The following is an 18,019-nucleotide window of genomic DNA, read 5'->3' on the forward strand; positions in this document are numbered from 1 at the left end:
ACGAACAACGATGATTGCACTGAAACTTAAGGTCTGGTTAAATAAAATTAAATCAAACTTATTCCTGTTGAGGCTCTATGGCGAAATAGTTTTATCTAATACCGCATTTGTTTATGCCGAGTGTTGCACTAGTGTTGCACTGGTGGTGCTGTCAAACTGTTTGTTTATTCGGACGGTGTTGCACTGGTTTTGACCTGTCGGAGTTCTGCTTACGGACGGTGGCCCACCGATAATTTTGCCAGTGTTGCGAGAGAGCGTGTGAGTGAGTGAGGAAGCAATACACTGGCGACGATTTGTGTTTGTTTTTGTCGGGTACGGTGGAACACTGATCGAGGGGAGAAAACAAATACGGTATAAATTAATATTTTAGTAAGAGAAAGTATGTTAATTGTGTTTTGGTCTATTTAAAACAAAAAATCACAACACACTTTCTCCGTACCCTGGGTTCCCACGGGTAACAGTGGCAATGTGCATGCTCTTTCTTGATAATGATGGTTCCATAAAAACACAGCTTTTTTTATTCGACCTTTAAAAAATGGCTGTCAACTCAAACATCCAAATTAGCAAAGGTCGACTGTATTTAGCGTGCAGAGGTAGTGAGAAAAATCTTTAGCAACACTGCTTCAAACAAAAGTTGTCAATGTTTTCAAAACAACGGTGAATTTGTTTTGCTTTCTGTGGAGGCCGCGTCTTCAGTTTGTGTGTTGGCTTTGCTGAAAATTCCTATAATAATTATCGAAAAAATCAGTGAAACTCAAAAAAGTAATCCTTCCACTTAAGGTAAACTTATTCAATGCAATCTACTCAATATGATTGATTGTATTTTAATATCAATTTTGAAACATCTTTCACAGTATTTTAGGTACCTACTTGGCTACTAGTGCATTCGAGAGGAAAAAGTCGTCTGCCGAGCTTGAGCGATGATTATCGATAATCAGAAAAGTACCAGCAAAACGACACTGCTGAAACTGATGCTGATGCGTGCCTGGAAGGAGCGCTGGACCGATTGCCAGTGGGGAATCAACGTCAAAACGGTGAGCTTTTTGGTTTTGTTGTGGCGTTAATTTGAGACGGGAAAATATAGAATGGTTGCATTTACTACCTGGACCCATGCACTTCAAGCAATATCAGACTTGGTGGGTCAGGTCAGGTCAATTACTGGTAGAATTTTATACCGAAGACTATATTAAAATTGCGCAGCTTTCGGGATAATAACCCATAGATAGAGTTTAAACACTTTATTTTTTATATAACAGTCGATAAAAACCACTCGTCTAGAATTTGAGAAAACAATGTTTTGTTCATTACGATTGTTACATTTATCACTTTTATTCCGCAGATTTTAACTAGAGGAGTTAGTGGAGATGTGTACAACCTGGCGGATTGCATTTTCCAACAGGCTATTGTTGGTTCCGGAGCAAATGCCGTAAGTATTCTACCATCCTAAGTTATTTTAAAAGGATAAAATATACTCAAATCACATGTCTCTTACAGCTTTTCCTGTCCTATCTGAAACATTCTCTCTGCACCCATCTCATTTCGCACGGTGCGGTACTCAGTCGGATTGCGAAGTATGATCACTATGATATGGACCATTGCGTAATTGCTCTGCTGGAATTCTTGGAGCAGATCATCGAAGGGGTAACCTGTCGGAGCAAACAGGAAGAAGGTTCCCTCACTAGGGCTATGCTTTCGTTGGTCTATTGGCTAGTTCAAATCTACGAGCACGCTATTGAAACGTTTAACGAGCAGCGCTCGCTAAACGGAGATCAGCATGATGTGCTCGAAAAGATGGGTAACGTGCTGGAGAAAGTTGTCCAAAGTCAGTACCTTCTGGGAGTGGTCTACGTTGGAAAGTTCGAAGATCCAGAAATGTTTGCGATGCTGACGAAGAAAAGCGATAGGATCAATAATTTGACCGTTGCTTCCGGGTTTGTTGCGCCCACTATTGGTCAGAAAAATGTCACCATTAATGACTATCTGAGAAAGCTAGCGCTTATAGATAGCGATAGTTTGGAGATGAAAGAGTTTGATGGAAAAGGCGTCGAACCCATTACATACTGTATGCAACCTTTGATTGCGATTGACATCTTGCTGAACCCGAATTGCGATACGCAAACTTTCGTAAGCGAGTTTTTATCGATCCAACGTCTCAAACGTTACCCACTGTCCAGATTGTATTGTGAAATTATTCGCGCCTGTTTAGTTTCTCTTAACAATGTCAACGGAACGCCTCGTGAATCGTTCATCTGTGCATTTACCTTCATCAAGGTACCGCACATTCTGCGCCAGATTCACATCCAATCCCGGGTCCTGAATCCAAACGACTTCGAAGACAAGCTAGATTATTCACCGGAAATCGTCGAAGCGTTCGAGTTGCTGTTACAAGACTCACCCATACTGGATTTCATGGATGCTAAGTGCGCCTGTAATACGATCCAATGTTTGCTGACCGAGATGCTGAAGCACCATCTCATCAACGAGCAGTACATGGAGGTGTTGGCCACCAAACGGGAAATGATTACTGCCGGGCTGCAGTTGTTGGACCTTAACCCAAATCAACCTTCGATTGTCAAGTTTGTCTTCCGCGCTGAGCCACCGCTGGTCGGTATCCTGAAGACCTTGAGTGCCGATTACAGTAAAGTACAGGAAGCTCTACTCGGAATGCTTTGCCAAGTTCTGTCTGGTAAGATAAAATCTTATAAACAATCGATTACGATTCTTTAAATTATTTTTCCTCTCCAGGCAACAGTTTCGAGTTGATTCTATCGGTCGCCACCGTCGAGGGGAAATTGAAAACTTTCGTGTCCGGATTGATCAAATGCAACGAAAACTCGAAACAGGTCCCGGGAGAAATGGGCAAACCGGCCCTAACCCGGGCTACCCTTTTCGACGTTTCCTTCCTGATGCTGTCGTTTATCGTGCAAACGTACGGACCCGATGTTGTGGGTCTGTCTGAGTCCGGTAGCGATTCATTTTTTGAAAAGTGGATCCGCGAATCGATGGTAGAACGGAACAAGTCCAAATCAGCCATGGCCATGGTCAAGGCGTGCGACCCGGCCAAAGTAGAAGAGTTGATTGTAAGCTTGAACTCGCCTGAGGGATTAAAGGCCAGTTCGTTAAAGTGGCAAGAGATTTGTGCCAACATTCCCGGACTGCTGCACCAGGTTCTACTTGCCTGGGAAAACGAAACCTTGTCGACCGTTGAGATTAAAAAGTTTTTGGACAGTTTAAAATCCCGCTTTTGTTCGTTTTCCATTTGCGCTGCCTCTTGGCTCTGTGCTTACATGCAAATCGTTCGGCAGGACGAGCTGCAAAAACCGATGAACATGGTTCAGCAGTTCCTGACGGCAACCGGGACGGACGAAATGATGCAGCAGGACAATTTTAAGGAACGATTTGGATTGACGGTTCAAATAGTTCGTCGGATGCAGCAGGACTTCCAACGGCTACCTTCGGGTGGTAGTCCCAAAATGCGAGCCATGCTTCAGTCACAGAGTTTGGTCTCCCAGGCACCGCTGGAGGAACAGTTCGAGGAAGTTTGGAAAAGCGTTCTGGATAGGGGTTGGCTGCCGATCGAGGCTACCTTGGTGTTGGACAATTTGGTCCAATCTTGTGGTCCATTTTGGCTGGTTGACAAATTGGTTCAGGAAATTTTCCACTGTAAATATATCAGGGTGAGAACAAATTTTAAACATGATTGATTTATAGTTTAGAGGAATAATGATTGAACTATTTATTGCAGGAAATGAACAAAACCATGGATATTGTGTTTGCAATAATGCACCTGGATATCGAGCGTTGCACCATTTCTCTGCTTTCCCAGCTGGTTCCGATGATGTTGCTCAACAAATTGCAGTAAGTTGAAGTTTATTTTAACCTCCACGCTACTTGATTATATAATGTGAGAAACAAAAATTGGGTCGTGGGATTTCCCAAAACAGTTAACACTGAACTGGCATTCGCAACAAAAAACTTGACACGAGCCAGTGATGCATTGTATCTTCTTGTCAGCTTCGAGTACAAAACCTGTGCTTCAATTCATCCATAGGTGATTGTAGGTACATATCAACATAATATCGGCCTATCGATTCTGATCAATTATCATGTACGGCTAGAAGTTTCTAAAAAAAATTCTTTAATCATCTATTTATATCATCTTCCACATTTTCTGCTTCTACTCTATTCATCTAAAATTTGAGAAGTAATATTCGGATATTCGATTTATAAAAATTAAATACCTCACTCAACGAGTGAAATAAAAATAGACAAATGCCACACCTATTTAGGAAATCAATTGAAAATCTAAACACTCCTCTCCTGATTCCAACACATCTCTCACGCACGGATTCTTGAAGACCCATGCATGGGTTTATGATGAGACCCCACCTAGATTCTCTTAAATACCTTGGTGAGACCGTCTATACTCCTACAGTACAGTTAAAAAGACCCCAGCTTCTGTTAGTTTCCCGATATTTATCAAGGATCTACCCGATCGAAACGGAAACCGATATAATAATCTGTTGGTATAGAAACATACCCGAAGCAATTTTATGCGGCATAGTCGGATTTGTGTTAAAAAATATTAGGTTTCTCTAAAAAAAAATACTAAAAGCAAAGTGATAGTGACTCGATCGCTTGATTATTGGTCTAAAAGAGCAGAAGTTGGAAGGGAAAACATATTAGCGTTCGAAATACATAAGAATCTTATGTTGTTTGGTGAACACATTTTAAACCGAACCGCGTAAATTTCCAATATGGTCACCAAAACCGCCGGTAAGGATAAGTCCAAAAACATTATGCGTGATCTCCGGATCCGCAAGTTGTGTTTGAATATTTGTATCGGCGAATCTGGTGACAGGTTGACTCGAGCCGCCAAGGTGCTGGAACAGCTCACCGGTCAAACTCCGATGTACTCCAAAGCCCGTTATACTGTGCGTTCGTTCGGCATTCGGCGGAACGAAAAGATTGCGGTTCACTGCATGGTCGGCGGTGCCAAGGCTGAGGAAATTCTCGAGCGGGGATTGAAGGTGCGGGAGTACGAACTGCGTCGGGACAACTTATCCCAGACGGGCAACTTCGGCTTCGGTATTCAGGAACACATATTGATCTGGGTATCAAGTACGATCCGTCGATCGGAATCTACGGATTGGATTTCTACGTCGTTTTGGGACGACCAGGCTATAACGTTGCCCAGAGACGACGCAAGACTGGTAAGATTGGTTTCATCCATCGTCTCACGAAGGAAGACGCCATGAAATGGTTCCAGCAGAAGTATGATGGTATCATTCTTAATAGCAAAGCTAAGTAAAATGCTTTCCATAACCGTTTTTACCATCTCTGTAATAAGCTTAGAAGTATCTGGAAGCAATGATTCAGAAAAGACTAAGTGATGGAGTTTGTGTCCAAATACAGTTGCGAGAACGCAGTCCGTCGATTCTTCGGTCTGATTTAAACCGAACTGTTAAAGTCAATTTGCGTCTTTACTTGACTGAAGCCCAAGATGGCGCAAGGTTGATGACGACCAATTTGAAGTCCGTAAGCTCAACTTTCCTTACATCTACAGGTGATACTAAGGGTGATTTACCACTGATTTACCACGCACGTTCATATGCATATTCACTACGCCCTAAAACTACCTCAAAACTTGTTCCCATTTAGAGCAAAGTTGAATCTTTACTTCGAATTGATAGGTCATATTAGTGATCTAGTGCTAGTGCGCTCTAGGGAAAAACACACGAAAAAAATTCTCATTCAACACACACTCATTTATGACCTCCCAGACAACCAGAAGTCGTATTTTCTCTTACAGATTACATCGTATAGAATGTTATTTATACTCATTTTCGTATATCTGCACCTACAATGTGCGGTCCATGCATATTCTTTATCGTATTTAAAAGCATTGCATGATTTAATTACGACAAAAAGAGAGACTCGTATTTATGTACATATGAACTCGACCTTTGTGTACGACAATTCGCAAAAAATCAGTGAAACGACCGATATACGGTGATCAGCCGTGACTGAGAGATTTTGTCGTGCTATGCATAAAATAATTCGAAATAAAAAACGTATATAACTGCATTGATTCGTAATAATGTGCATGCAATCGTAAACCTTTGCAAATTAATTCGCATGTCTGATTTTCGTTAAACGTATTTGCAGGCAATCGTAAAAGAATACAAAAAAGTTCAACAAAATCGTTTATGATAATGGGACATCGATGATTTGGATCGTATTAAAGGAGACTTCAAAATATTGGTCTATTTTTAGATCATCGATGACGTGTTCGACGATTTAAAAGATTTAAGTTATAAAAATATACGATTTGCTTTTGGTTTAATGCCTTTGAAGCAAATCCCCTTGAAATTATATATTCCAGATAGCGTCGAGGAACCATCATGAGCTGCAGATCGTATGGTCAGGGGATCAAGTCCAGGTACTAACAATAACTTCATGAACGTTGAAAAAAATCAGCAATCAGGCAAATAATAAATTTGTACGATATAAACTTGAATTTGACAGCAAAAAACGCATTTCTTTGAAATAATTTTATTTTTATTATTTTTGAAGATGAACAAACCAATTGGTTTAAAGTACAAAAAAAAATAATAATCTTATTTTTATTCAACTGACGGAAAATGAGAGCCCTGCACTCAAGTCGCAAAAGACGACCAAATAAGTCGTCAAACTTTCCATATTGTTACGAAAAATGTCGTATGTTACAACCTCAATCTTCTATATGATGATGTAAATTGTCATAGTATATTCCAAAAAGAATCAGGGTAGTCGTAAATGACGCATGATAAGTCGTGCAAATCGTAATTTAATACAATCCAAATCAAGAATATGTTTGCAAATGCACCTATATGGCCTCCAAAATTATATGTATATACTGGTTTTGCTACATTATATACGATATGTTTACACGTATATTTGCACGTATATTTGCGTTGCAAATTCGAAATACCCACCAAATGGTTGTCTGGGCTTTCTTCTCAACGACTTAAGGTCAAACGAATCAGGCTCCGACCTCTCCTCGTTATGACTCATGTTGACCATCTCAACGACTCGAGTTCTGCTTCATTCGCCGAGACGTGTTACGATCTGGAGTCGTTTATCCTCCGATAAGAATAGCTACCGGATACGTTGAACTTGTTGGACTTGGGATTTCTTACCTATCAAGGCGCATAGGCCTTTTGATCTCACTCGTAGGATGTTTCGCCATTCGGATGATTCGGATGGACACTGAAAGTTGTGGATAGCGTCCACCGTTCTATGACCTTTCCAAAAACCAACAGTTTATCGGAAAGTCTGCCTTCACCCTACACGATCTAGAAGCGGACTCCTATTTCTGCATCCGCTTATAGATCACTTTTCCAGTACTCTGTATCCAGACGACAAATCGGCCGGTATGCAGATGGGTCATCTGATGGCGGCCTTCGCCGTAACATAGAGAATACCGTCTGAACCTAAAGTTTGGACAACAATGTGTTGTAGATAAATACAGGGGGAAAACCACTTATAACCGAACTTATAAGACTCCCGTTCGGGTTCAATATAAGTCTCAACAGCTTCCAGAGAATGATGATTGCTTCCATCATTTTTCTCTGGAAGCTGTTGGTATTTATATTAAAGCCGAACGGTAGGCTAGTAAGTCCAGCATGTTATCTAAGAGTCCTAAAAGTGTATAATGGAATGCAAATTAGGATTTCTTAGGTATGAAATCATGACATCATCAAGTAAATAACTTGCTAAAAGGATTAATTACGTAAGTTGGGCCAACACTGGCCTTAGCGGTCCCATCAACAGGGACAACTTAAAAAAAAGGATTAATTGAAAATACGTAAAAGTTGATGTACAATAGACTGCCCCAAATTTGTATGGGAAATTCAAAACATGTGAAATGTTATGCGCTGCAGGCCAAAATTGATCCTAGTCCTAGTACAAGATCTCATGCCAAATTTGGGCCAAATCGGATTACGGGAAGGGGTCGCTCAACGAGCCTGAAATTTGTATGAGATTTTGAGACATTTTGTTTGAGAGAAACATGAAAACCCGGTTTTTCATGAATAACCTTAGTCCGCTTCGGTCGATTTCTTTTGAAAACGGTTTTTCTTAAAACCTAAACTATGACAAATATTTCATTAGAAGACTGCATTTCAATTTGAATTTTGATAAAAAAGTTATAAGACTTAAAAAAGGGGTAAATTTTATCAGGGTGATATTCATCACTGTTAATGCTGAGTCAATATGCTCGAAGCAGTGTCTCTCATTAATAGTGGTGAAGATCACCCTGTAAAAAGTTACCCCATTTTTGAAGTCTTATAACTGTTTTATCTTAACTCGAGTCGAAATGCAGTCTTGGAATGAAATATTTGTCATAGTATAGGTTTTAAGAAAAACCGTTTTCAAAAGAAATCGGCTGAAGGGAATAAAAGTTATTCATGAAAAACTGGATTTTCATGTTACTCTCGAACAAAATGTTTCAAAATCCCATACAAACTTTAGGCTGGTTGAGCGACCCCTTCCCGTGATTCGATCTGGCTCAAATTTGACATGAGACCTTGTACTAGGCCTAGGATCAATTTAATCCTGCAGTGCATAACTTTTTCAAATGTCTTGTCATTTGGGGCACTCTAACCTACACACATTTGAATTCAGAAGGGAGGAGCAAAACTTAACATAACATAAAAGAACATAAACATTTGTAATCTGTTGAAAACAGAAGTTACACGCTAGACATCGTGCTTAAAATCCTTGTTTTTAAACTGGTTCATCTTTGAAATCAGCTTTTTTCCGTAAAAACCTACCTATGATTTACTTATGACATTCATTTCAGAATTTCCGAAATCGTGGACCCATTTTCGCGGGTGCTGGCCAAGCTGTGCGTGTACTGTATCATCGCGACGATGGAGGCACCGATGGCACCGAGCAAGAAACGTTCCCGCACCGCGGCCAGCGAAGGCGATGTGGACATGGATGCGCTCTGCCCGACGCCCAAGATGCGCAAGATGGGTTCGGATTCGTGCGATTCCAGCTCCAGCGAGTTCATGCTGGAACAGGCCCTCGCCTATCGGGATGCACCGAGCACCCTGAAGGAGCCGCTGCAGAGCTGCCTGCAGGCTTTGTTCAAAACTTTCTCGCAGTACATCGTTTCCGACGAACTGTCACCGAAGATGTTCTTCATTTTCCAGTTCATATCGCTGCTCGTCGAGGTGGGTCGGGAACGCATCAAACCGGTGCTGAAGCTGATCCCGAATGGGCTGGTTCAAAGCATGATGAAGATTATTGCATCGGATGATATGACGGTGGGATTTCTTTTGAAGTAAGTTAACAACTGTTTTTTTTTAAATATATTTTTATTTAAATAATCCTTTTTCTTTTCCAGATTATATGATCTGAATACAGCCTCTGGTAGGCAGTTTGCGATGTCTGACTTATGCCTATTTCGTAACATACAAATGCGAAAAGATAGTATTACACTGTAAGTAACCTCTTTACTTATGTTTTCAATTTTTTGGCTCAATGAGTATTTAATAAACTTATATTTGTCGTCGAAACCAGAATTATCTAGTTGGCTGTCGCTCGTAGTTGAATATCACTGTTTCGACTATCGTGACTAGAGTCACTTGTTCTACTTGCGATACTGTATCTGGAATGCTCGGCAGCTCTCTCTGACATTTCGATTTCTCTATTGACCGCGGACACTTCATTTTTCATTCGACGCCTGAAATTGTAATATCCCAAACTTAAACCAATCAAGAGTAAGGCAGCACCTCCAATGGCCATGCCGATGATCGAAGCTGTAGTTAGTTCTGTTGAAATCTGCGGAAGCGCCACTTCTATCACCGAATAATGTTCCATAGTGTGACCAGCAATTTTACCAGCACAAATCCAAAGACCAATGTCTGCGGTACGCACATTCCTAATTATAACTGAACAAAACCCTTTCTTCGGATCATGCGCTGGATTGGAGTAATAATTACCCAAGATAGCGTTGTCCGAGGTAATCCCTTCGTTCAAACTGAAAGCATCACCAGAAGGAGAAACAAAGCGGCAATACTGCAACGGCGTATTGGCAGGAATCGAACTGCATTCGATAGACAACGCTGTGTCTAAGCTTGTTTCGACCCTGTCCGTGGAACCAATGATTTGGGACTCGCTAACCCTTACTTGTATTGTGCGGGAAACCTCCAGAGCCGAGTGTGCCGAACTTCCCACGTGACAACTCCATTGCCCTGCTACCTCTTCAGAAATCACTCTCACCCTCATGCCACAATCCCCCATCGACAAGGCCACTCCACTGTACCAATATTTTAGGTCGTCATCCTGTTCCAAATGTTCCGACACTGAGTAGATCATCCCTTCCGGATCTCTAAACCAGCAGTAATCCAACGGTTTGTTAGCATTACACCGTAAGGTCATTTCCGTCCCTTTCAAAGCATTCACATCACCCGCTTCGATAATCGCCAGTTCCTGATCCGTCTCGCTACTGTCCAGAATAGCCCCCGAAACCTTCATAATTGACTCGTCGCCATATCCAATCACACACTTCCACAGGCCTCTATCGACCGTGTCCGGTTCTTCGATTTCCAGCCCACAATTGCCGGTACCAAAACCATCCCCATAGTAGCGGTATCGATCCCAGCCTACCCCTTCCAGCATGTTGAAGCCCAGATTGTCAGCCAGCCGGAGAAAACGGCAAAATTTCATCCTTAGCTGGGAGTAGCGCAGGTTGCACATCAGCACCTGGTAGTCCGGCCCATGGTTCACCGAGGTCAGAATTTGTTCGTCTGGAAAGAAACACAATTTCAAAAAAGCATGGCCGAAATTTTATTGAAATATTTAGAGTAGCTATCTTTTGGGATCGAAGTAACATTCGAAAAATTAAAGGTTATTCTAGAGACATTCTAGAGAATTAGGCTTAAACGATTTAAAGGTTTTGGAACTTAAAGTTTGAAGCAATGATCGTTTGTAAGAAACGTTTGTAGGGTGTTTCGCGCCCTAACACACAGTACTGTGAACATAATTGGATTCCAGGAAGAAATCAAGTCGTATCAAGCTAGCTAACAGCCAAATCGGACCATAAAACAGAATAGTGCGACCAAAATCCGTGCTCGGAAGCTATACGACCAGGTGCTGAGCAAGTTCGACGGGTGTCTTCTGATGGACGATTAAATCTATGTCAAAGCTGACTTCGAGCAAATCCTAGGTCAAAAATTTTACTTGGCAACGGCCCGAGGGAAGTTCCAGCCAAATTTAGGGCCCTATTACATAAGACAAGTCACGAGTTATTTTACTCGAGTGAGCTATTTTGGTATTACAGAAGTCGAGTCGAGTCGAATTTCAGTCGAGTAGCTCGACTGAGTCGACTGCTTGAAGGTTCGTGACTCAGCTGTTTCACTGGACTACCGTAATACGAGATTTCGCTCGACTCGACAGTGACTGGAGTCGAGTCGAGTTACTCGACTCGTCTCATGTAATAGGGCGCTTAATTTTGTTTTTGACGACAAGTTTGTACGAAAATTTGTGAATTGACGGGGCATTTGCAGCTGTGGCAAAAAAACGTAAGTTTTCGTTACAAATAAAACAATGACGTCGAAAACTATACCAAAAGGACAGTCTCCAAAAACGAATTTCAATCTCAAGTCTACCAGGAATCCAAAAGCTAACAGGGCGCGAAAACTGGTCTAGTTGGAAGTTTGCCATGCGCACATACCTGGAATTGGAGGAGGTCTGGTCAAATCTGGAGAGAGCGTTTGAAGACTTCGGCACGGAACGCAAGGTTGGTTTGCTCAGAAACTTAATCAACACGAAGCTCGAGAACTGTGGATCGATGTCCGAGTACGTTAATCGAATCATGTCAACGTCCCACCAACTGAGAGGCATCGGATTCGACGTTAGCGACGAATGGGTTGGAGTATTGCTGCTTGCTGGCTTTCCCACCGAGTATCGTCCGGCGATCTCATCAGAACCAAGCTGCTGCAAGAATTCGAGGATCCGGCGGTTCTGCACTCGTTACCAAGAACTACTGGAAGGTCCAACACAATTCTCAAACCCAACCGAAAAGTCATCATGAATCGAAGTCCCACAACGAAGAGCCGAAGGGTCCGAGATGCCATGCGTGTTTGAAGGTCGGACACATTGCCAGGAATTGTCCGAAGAGGAACCGGAAAGGAGTCAGAAAGAACAACGCGTTTTGCACGGTGCTGTCGACGGTGGTGAGTGGTACTTCGACTCAGGGGCCACATCCTATTTAACCAACGACGAAAATCTGCTCGAGAATCGGCGCCGAGGCAGTGGTACAGTGGTTACTGCCAATCAAGAAGCGGTGGATGTTGTGTCCATCGGAGAGGCGAAGCTGAAGTCACAACTCAACCCAGGTGAAATCAACGTTCGAAATGTCCCGTTCTTACTTTCTGTTAGCCAAATTGTCGAGAACGGGAACAAGGTCATCTTCGAACACAACTTGCTCGTCCGGTGGAACTCAATCGATTTGGCACAGCAGAATAGGTCACCTAAACATAAGAAGTCTGAAGCAACTCCGAAATGGCCTGGTATCCGGAGTCTAATTTCAAGATGACGATGGTGATGCCTGTAAGATTTGTCCCCTTGGAAAACAAACCCGTTTACCTTTCAGCAAAGACGGTTTACGAGCGAAGGAGGTTGTCAAGGTGGTCCATTCAGACGTTTGCGGGCCGATGGAGGAACCTTCGATTGGGAAGAATCGGTACTATACATCACGTTTGTGGACGATAAATCCAGGAAGATCTTCGTCTATTTTTTGGCGACGAAGTCCGTGTCCGAAGTGCTAAAAGCGTTCCAGTCCTTCCACAGTATGGCCGAAAGACAACAGGGTTGCAAGATCAAGACCATTCGAACGGACAATGGGAAGGGGTACACAAATCGAGGTTTCCAAAGTTTTTTAAACGACTTGGCATCAAACACCAAACAACCACCGATTACACCCCGGAGCAAAATGGCTTAGCGGAGCGAGTCAACAGGTCTATCGTAGAACGGGCCCGGTGTTTACTCTTTGAAGCTGGTCAGCCGAAGCGCTTCTGGGTCCGTTTACCTGTTGAATCGGTCACCAACCAAGGGTCACACCAAGACGCCTGAGGAAATCTGGTCAGGAAGAAAGCCGGATTTATCGCATCTGAGAATTTTCGGAATTACGGTAATGGGTCACGTTCCGAAACAAAAACGACGCAAATGGGACGCCAAAGCTGAAGAGTGCGTCCTTGTTCTTGGCTATGAGGAAGACTTCAAGGCGTATAGAGTGTACAACATCAAGACACGCTCTATGATAAAGGTCCGGGATGTTACGTTTCTGGATGATGGAAGATCAAATTCGCAATCAGCATCGGGTGTCATCAGGGTTCAACATCCTCAGCCGGTGTACATACAGCTGGACTTTGAGGAACCGGTGGTTCAGCATCCTGCACGAAACGTTCCGCAATTCGAGGGTCCCAAATCGATGGAAGATATCCTTACCGATGACGAATCAGATGAAGAACCGACAACTACATCCTTTACTTGACGTGACTATTCCCACTGCGCTACCCCCGCACTCTACTCCAAATCCACCTGTGTCACAGGTGTTGAGGCGCAGCGGACAGGAGCGCGCAGTTCCAGGCAAGTTGCTTGACTATTTGATTGGTTCCAAAGGTAGTATACCTGCTCGTGATATTTCAGCTTCATCGCACGAGTCAAGCAGATCTGGTCGCCACAAGCCAACTGGTGGTAACGCTCCGGCATCCGAGTCCAAGCAGGGACTGGTGGTGAAGTGTCGCAATTCCAAACGAGCCAATAAATCCAAACGGTCAAACAAACCCCCCGAGAGGCCCTTGGCAGTGATGACGGCGATCGTTGGTCGGCTGCAATGCAGGAAGAGTACGACGCGCTGATGAAAAACGGAAACTGGGAATTGGACGATCCGCCGAAAAGTCGAAAGGTCGTTGGCTGCAAGTGGACATACAGAACGAACGAGGAACCATCATTCGCTACAAAGCCGGCCTAGTAGCCCAAGGGTTCACACAGAAGTTTGGATGCGACTACGACGAAGTATTCGCACCGGTGGTGCGCCACACTACCTTTCGCACGTAGTTGGTCGTTGCCGCTAAGAGGAAAATGGTGGTCGAGCAGTACGATATCAAGACCGCATTTCTCCACGGCGATCTTAAGGAGGAGATATACATGCGGCAACCATCTGGTTTCATAGCAGAAGGAGTAGAACACAAGGTGTGCAGTCTAAGGAAGAGCCTCTACGGTCTGAAACAAACTGCCAGGGCATGGAATTCCAAGCTGCATTCCGCGCTTTGCAAGCAGGGTTTCCAGCGTTGCAAAGCGGATGCATGTCTCTATCGGAAGGTGAAGGACGGAAAAGCCTGTTACGTACGTTGCCGACTTGGTAGTAGCTAGCGAGTAAATTTAGCTTTGCGAAACTTTGATTGAGGAATTGAGGTTCAGCGAGACGAAAAAGGCGATTTCTTCGTGAACCAGCAGCAGTACATCGATCAAATCATTCGAAAGTATCATTCGGGTATGGCGGATGCCAAGGACTCCAAAATTCCGTTGGATCCGGGATGTATCAAGAAGGAACGGAAAAAGGCGCCGTTGTCTGATAATCAATCGTACCAAAAGGTAATTGGTCAACTTCTCTACCTTTCAGTCAACACCCGTTCGGACATATCAGCATCGGTGTCCATTCTGAGTCGCCATACCAGCTGCCCCACGCAAGTAGATTGGAACGAGGTCCGAAGGGTAATCCGCTGCCTGAAGGGAACCAGCCACTATCGTCTTCGATTGAGCAGAGCTGGAGATAGGTCCGGACTGATAGGATATGCTTACTCAGATTGGGCGGAGAACATTGAAGACAACAGTGGCCAAGTCTTCAAGTTTTGCGGAGGTACCATAAGCTGGAGCTGCAAGAAGCAAACGTGCGTTTCCTTATCACCAGTGGAGGCCGAATTCATCGCATTATCAGAGGCGTCACAGGAAGCAATCTGGCTGACCCGTTTGTTGGCCGATATGGATGAGAATGAAGACGTTACAATCAATGAGGACAACCAGAGTTGTCTCAATGGCTGATATGAATAAAGCTCTAGTAATTGCTTTTGCTATTTTCGAGCAGATTTGTGCGTCAGATACTTCGAATGGCATGCATATTTTTAATCCGGAGCTGGTTGAAAGTAAATGTTCTACTCTGCTTTTTCTCATCTAGTTGAGCAAATGCTCTCAAATTTTGCCATTCTAAAGTTCGAGCTAAGTAAAAACTATCGAAGCAATTGCTATTTTCTTATTTATACCACTTAATATGCTGGATGCTGAAAAGTTGAATAATCGGACGAAGCACATCGCCACAAAATATAATTTCGTTCGAGACCTCAAGCAGAACAAGGAGATCGACGTCGTCTATTGACCGACTGAAGACATGGTAGCCGATCTATTGACGAAACCCCTTTCGGCTACACGACTCAAGAAGTTGGGGATCGACGCTGGATTAGAATCAACCGATCGAGGAGGAGTGTTGGAGTAGGCCGATCTTAGGTGAAACTAATCACAGCAATCGAGATACTCCAATGTCATTAGCTCTTATGTTTTTTTTAACATTCGCAAATCAACTTCAATCTTCCAAGACTCTGCGGAACCCCATACTTCAAGATTTATGATAGTTAGTACACCAAGGCGATTTACACAGGATTGGATAATTCTTCCGACATAAGCAAGAGCAATTCCAGTCTAGGGTTCAAGTATGCGATCGAAACTTGGTGCTTCTGTCCAACCAAGCAGCTATTTACAGTTTATCGAACCAACGAGTCAACTGTTTTGCTCAACGAAATGCGACAGATTGTATTCCTTGGTGTACATCCCGGGACCAACAGCTGAACGTAGATTGCCTCCAATCGATTGTATACCGATTGGCATAAAGTCATTTGGCATAAAGCCGTTTGGCATAACGCCGTTTGGCATAAAAGTCGTTTGGCATAAAGTCGTTTGGCATAATGGCCGTTTGGCATAATGGTCGTTTGGCATAATGGTCATTTGGCATAATGGCCGTTTGGCATAATGGCCGTTTGGCATAAAATGATGGATAAAAATTTCGAGGAAGCCTACTCACGCTTCGCGTTCGAACTAAAATAAAATATGGTCCTTACGCTTCGCGTTGCGGACCGGGCTAGGGGATTGTCCCCCTAGCTTTAGGTAAACCTAGAAACACGGGGCCTTCCTAGGGCTTTGAATAAACCTAGAAAGACGTGGCCGTCCTAAAATGATGGATCAAAATTTCGAGGAAGCCTCCTCACGCTTCGTGTTCGAACTAAAATGAAGTATGGTCCTTACGCTTCGCGTTGCGGACCGGGCTAGGGGATTGTCCCTAGCTTTGGGTAAACCTAGAAACACGGGGCCTTCCTAGGGATTTGATTAAACCTAGAAAATCGGTAAATTGAAAAAAACTTATGTATTTTAATGTTTAGCAACATTTTATGTTACCTTATAATTTTTTATATTTTTATGCCAAACGGCCATTATGCCAAACGGACATTATGCCGAATGACCATTATGCCAAACGTCCATTATGCCAAACGGCCATTATGCCAAACGACTTTATGCCAAACGACTTTTATGACAAACGACGTTATGCCAAACGGCTTTATGCCAAATGACTTTAGGCCAAACGGCGTAGGACCCTCCAATCAATATACCAAGCTTCAAAGGTAACCGTAAGAAGTGGAAGCATTCGGTAAATTTTTACAAAATAAGCGAATTACCAAACGCTCTTGGTAATACAAAAATTATGTTAAAAGTTGGGTAAAACTATCGAGTTTGACGATACAGTATCGAAAATGGAGCTGATATTTGGATACTTCGTTTCTAAGATTTTTTATCGTGTACTCTTATTGAAGTAATCTTTAAACTGCGGATTGAATGAATACATCTAAAAAACTGCAACGTTTACAATGACCCCGAATGCAGCGTAAACATCCTTATCTTATCGAATTGCTTCAACTCACCCTTCTGTTCTATATTGATGGCGAAATTTATTTCCCGCATGTGTCCCTGGACCCCGGCTATCACGTTCCAGTGTCCATTTCCGGTAGGATCCAAACCCGACGCCTGCAGCATACACGTCTCGTACATCGGCACGTCACGGTTCTGGCTTCCGGAGTCTCGCAGCATGTAACAATAATCGGTACCCTCGGGAGTGATCTCATCCAGCTCGGTTATCGAATCACGATCACTGGTGTCCGGAATGGTTGGAACATCGATCACGTTCACCATGGACACTCCCCGAATCAGGGTGGATTCACGTATTAAAGTGAGACGCCAGAATCCCGCATCATCACGGTTGACGTTGTGAATGTTGATACCACATTCGTTATCGTTCCCGTTTCGCGGCACTCCTGATTGCTGCTCCTCAGTCTGCTGCAGGCGAGATCGCGTCTGATTAGTTGCTCGAGAGATCCTGAAGGTATTCCCCGCATCGTGGACATCGATATCATCGGCAGACCCGGGCATCCTATAGAAACAGCGATCGTTTTCATTCATGGTAACGAGAATCTTCAGATGCACAATTTCTCCCACGGCCACCGTAACGGTTGACGGAAAGATGAACCCGTTCATTATCAACCGATTGGTGAGCATGTTTTGGGCGAAAATCCATTTAGCTGAAACCACGACCATAATTAATGTTCAAACTCCAAAACTTTCATTATCGTTACGCACCTGATAGTATCAGCCCAAAGGCAACGTAGAAGTAAAGGTTCGAGCAACGGTACATCCGAAGACGCATTTCTTCCCCGACTGGGTTAACCAGTTTTCATCAACTGCTAAATCATCATCGCCCGTCCAGACCATCAGTCGGGTCGAGATATTGGCTATTCTAATCTTAATCAACCAATCAAAAATTGTAAATTTGTCAATAGATTAGGGTCGACAGTGCATGCGATATTGTTTGGGACAAACTAAAAAACAATGAATGCGTTCTTACATATCTGTCTAGTCGCAGCTACAC

At 43.3% G+C, this 18,019-nt stretch overlaps 3 protein-coding genes across 4 annotated transcripts; 2 read left to right on the forward strand and 1 right to left on the reverse strand.

Annotated features, from left to right (window-relative positions):
• The first annotated feature begins 660 nt into the window (after positions 1-660).
• LOC129751019 (mediator of RNA polymerase II transcription subunit 24) lies at positions 661-9,572 on the forward strand. 2 transcript variants are annotated; one of them, XM_055746263.1, is made up of 8 exons: positions 661-780; positions 855-1,034; positions 1,340-1,426; positions 1,495-2,686; positions 2,746-3,677; positions 3,746-3,858; positions 8,846-9,331; positions 9,395-9,572. In XM_055746263.1, the coding sequence occupies exons 2-8, from the start codon at positions 921-923 to the stop codon at positions 9,492-9,494; spliced, it is 3,024 nt and encodes a 1,007-aa protein (XP_055602238.1). In that variant the 5' UTR covers positions 661-780; positions 855-920; the 3' UTR covers positions 9,495-9,572. The 2 variants fall into 2 exon arrangements, with proteins under 2 accessions (XP_055602238.1, XP_055602239.1); XM_055746264.1 differs by having other exon boundaries at positions 686-780; positions 863-1,034.
• LOC129751022 (60S ribosomal protein L11-like) lies at positions 4,712-5,337 on the forward strand. The gene is given in 2 exon segments (XM_055746266.1): positions 4,712-5,099; positions 5,102-5,337. Coding segments are annotated over 2 exon segments (552 nt in total). The 5' UTR covers positions 4,712-4,757; the 3' UTR covers positions 5,312-5,337.
• LOC129751020 (uncharacterized) lies at positions 9,368-17,821 on the reverse strand. The gene is made up of 3 exons (XM_055746265.1): positions 17,731-17,821; positions 17,019-17,672; positions 9,368-10,799 (listed from the first exon to the last, which is right to left on the reverse strand). Exons 1-3 carry the CDS (start codon positions 17,795-17,797, stop codon positions 9,577-9,579), a joined length of 1,944 nt encoding a protein of 647 aa, XP_055602240.1. The 5' UTR covers positions 17,798-17,821; the 3' UTR covers positions 9,368-9,576.
• Between the last annotated feature and the right edge of the window lie 198 nt (positions 17,822-18,019).

This window comes from Uranotaenia lowii, chromosome 3 (assembly GCF_029784155.1).
Source record: "Uranotaenia lowii strain MFRU-FL chromosome 3, ASM2978415v1, whole genome shotgun sequence".
NCBI classification, from domain to species: Eukaryota; Metazoa; Arthropoda; class Insecta; order Diptera; family Culicidae; genus Uranotaenia; species Uranotaenia lowii.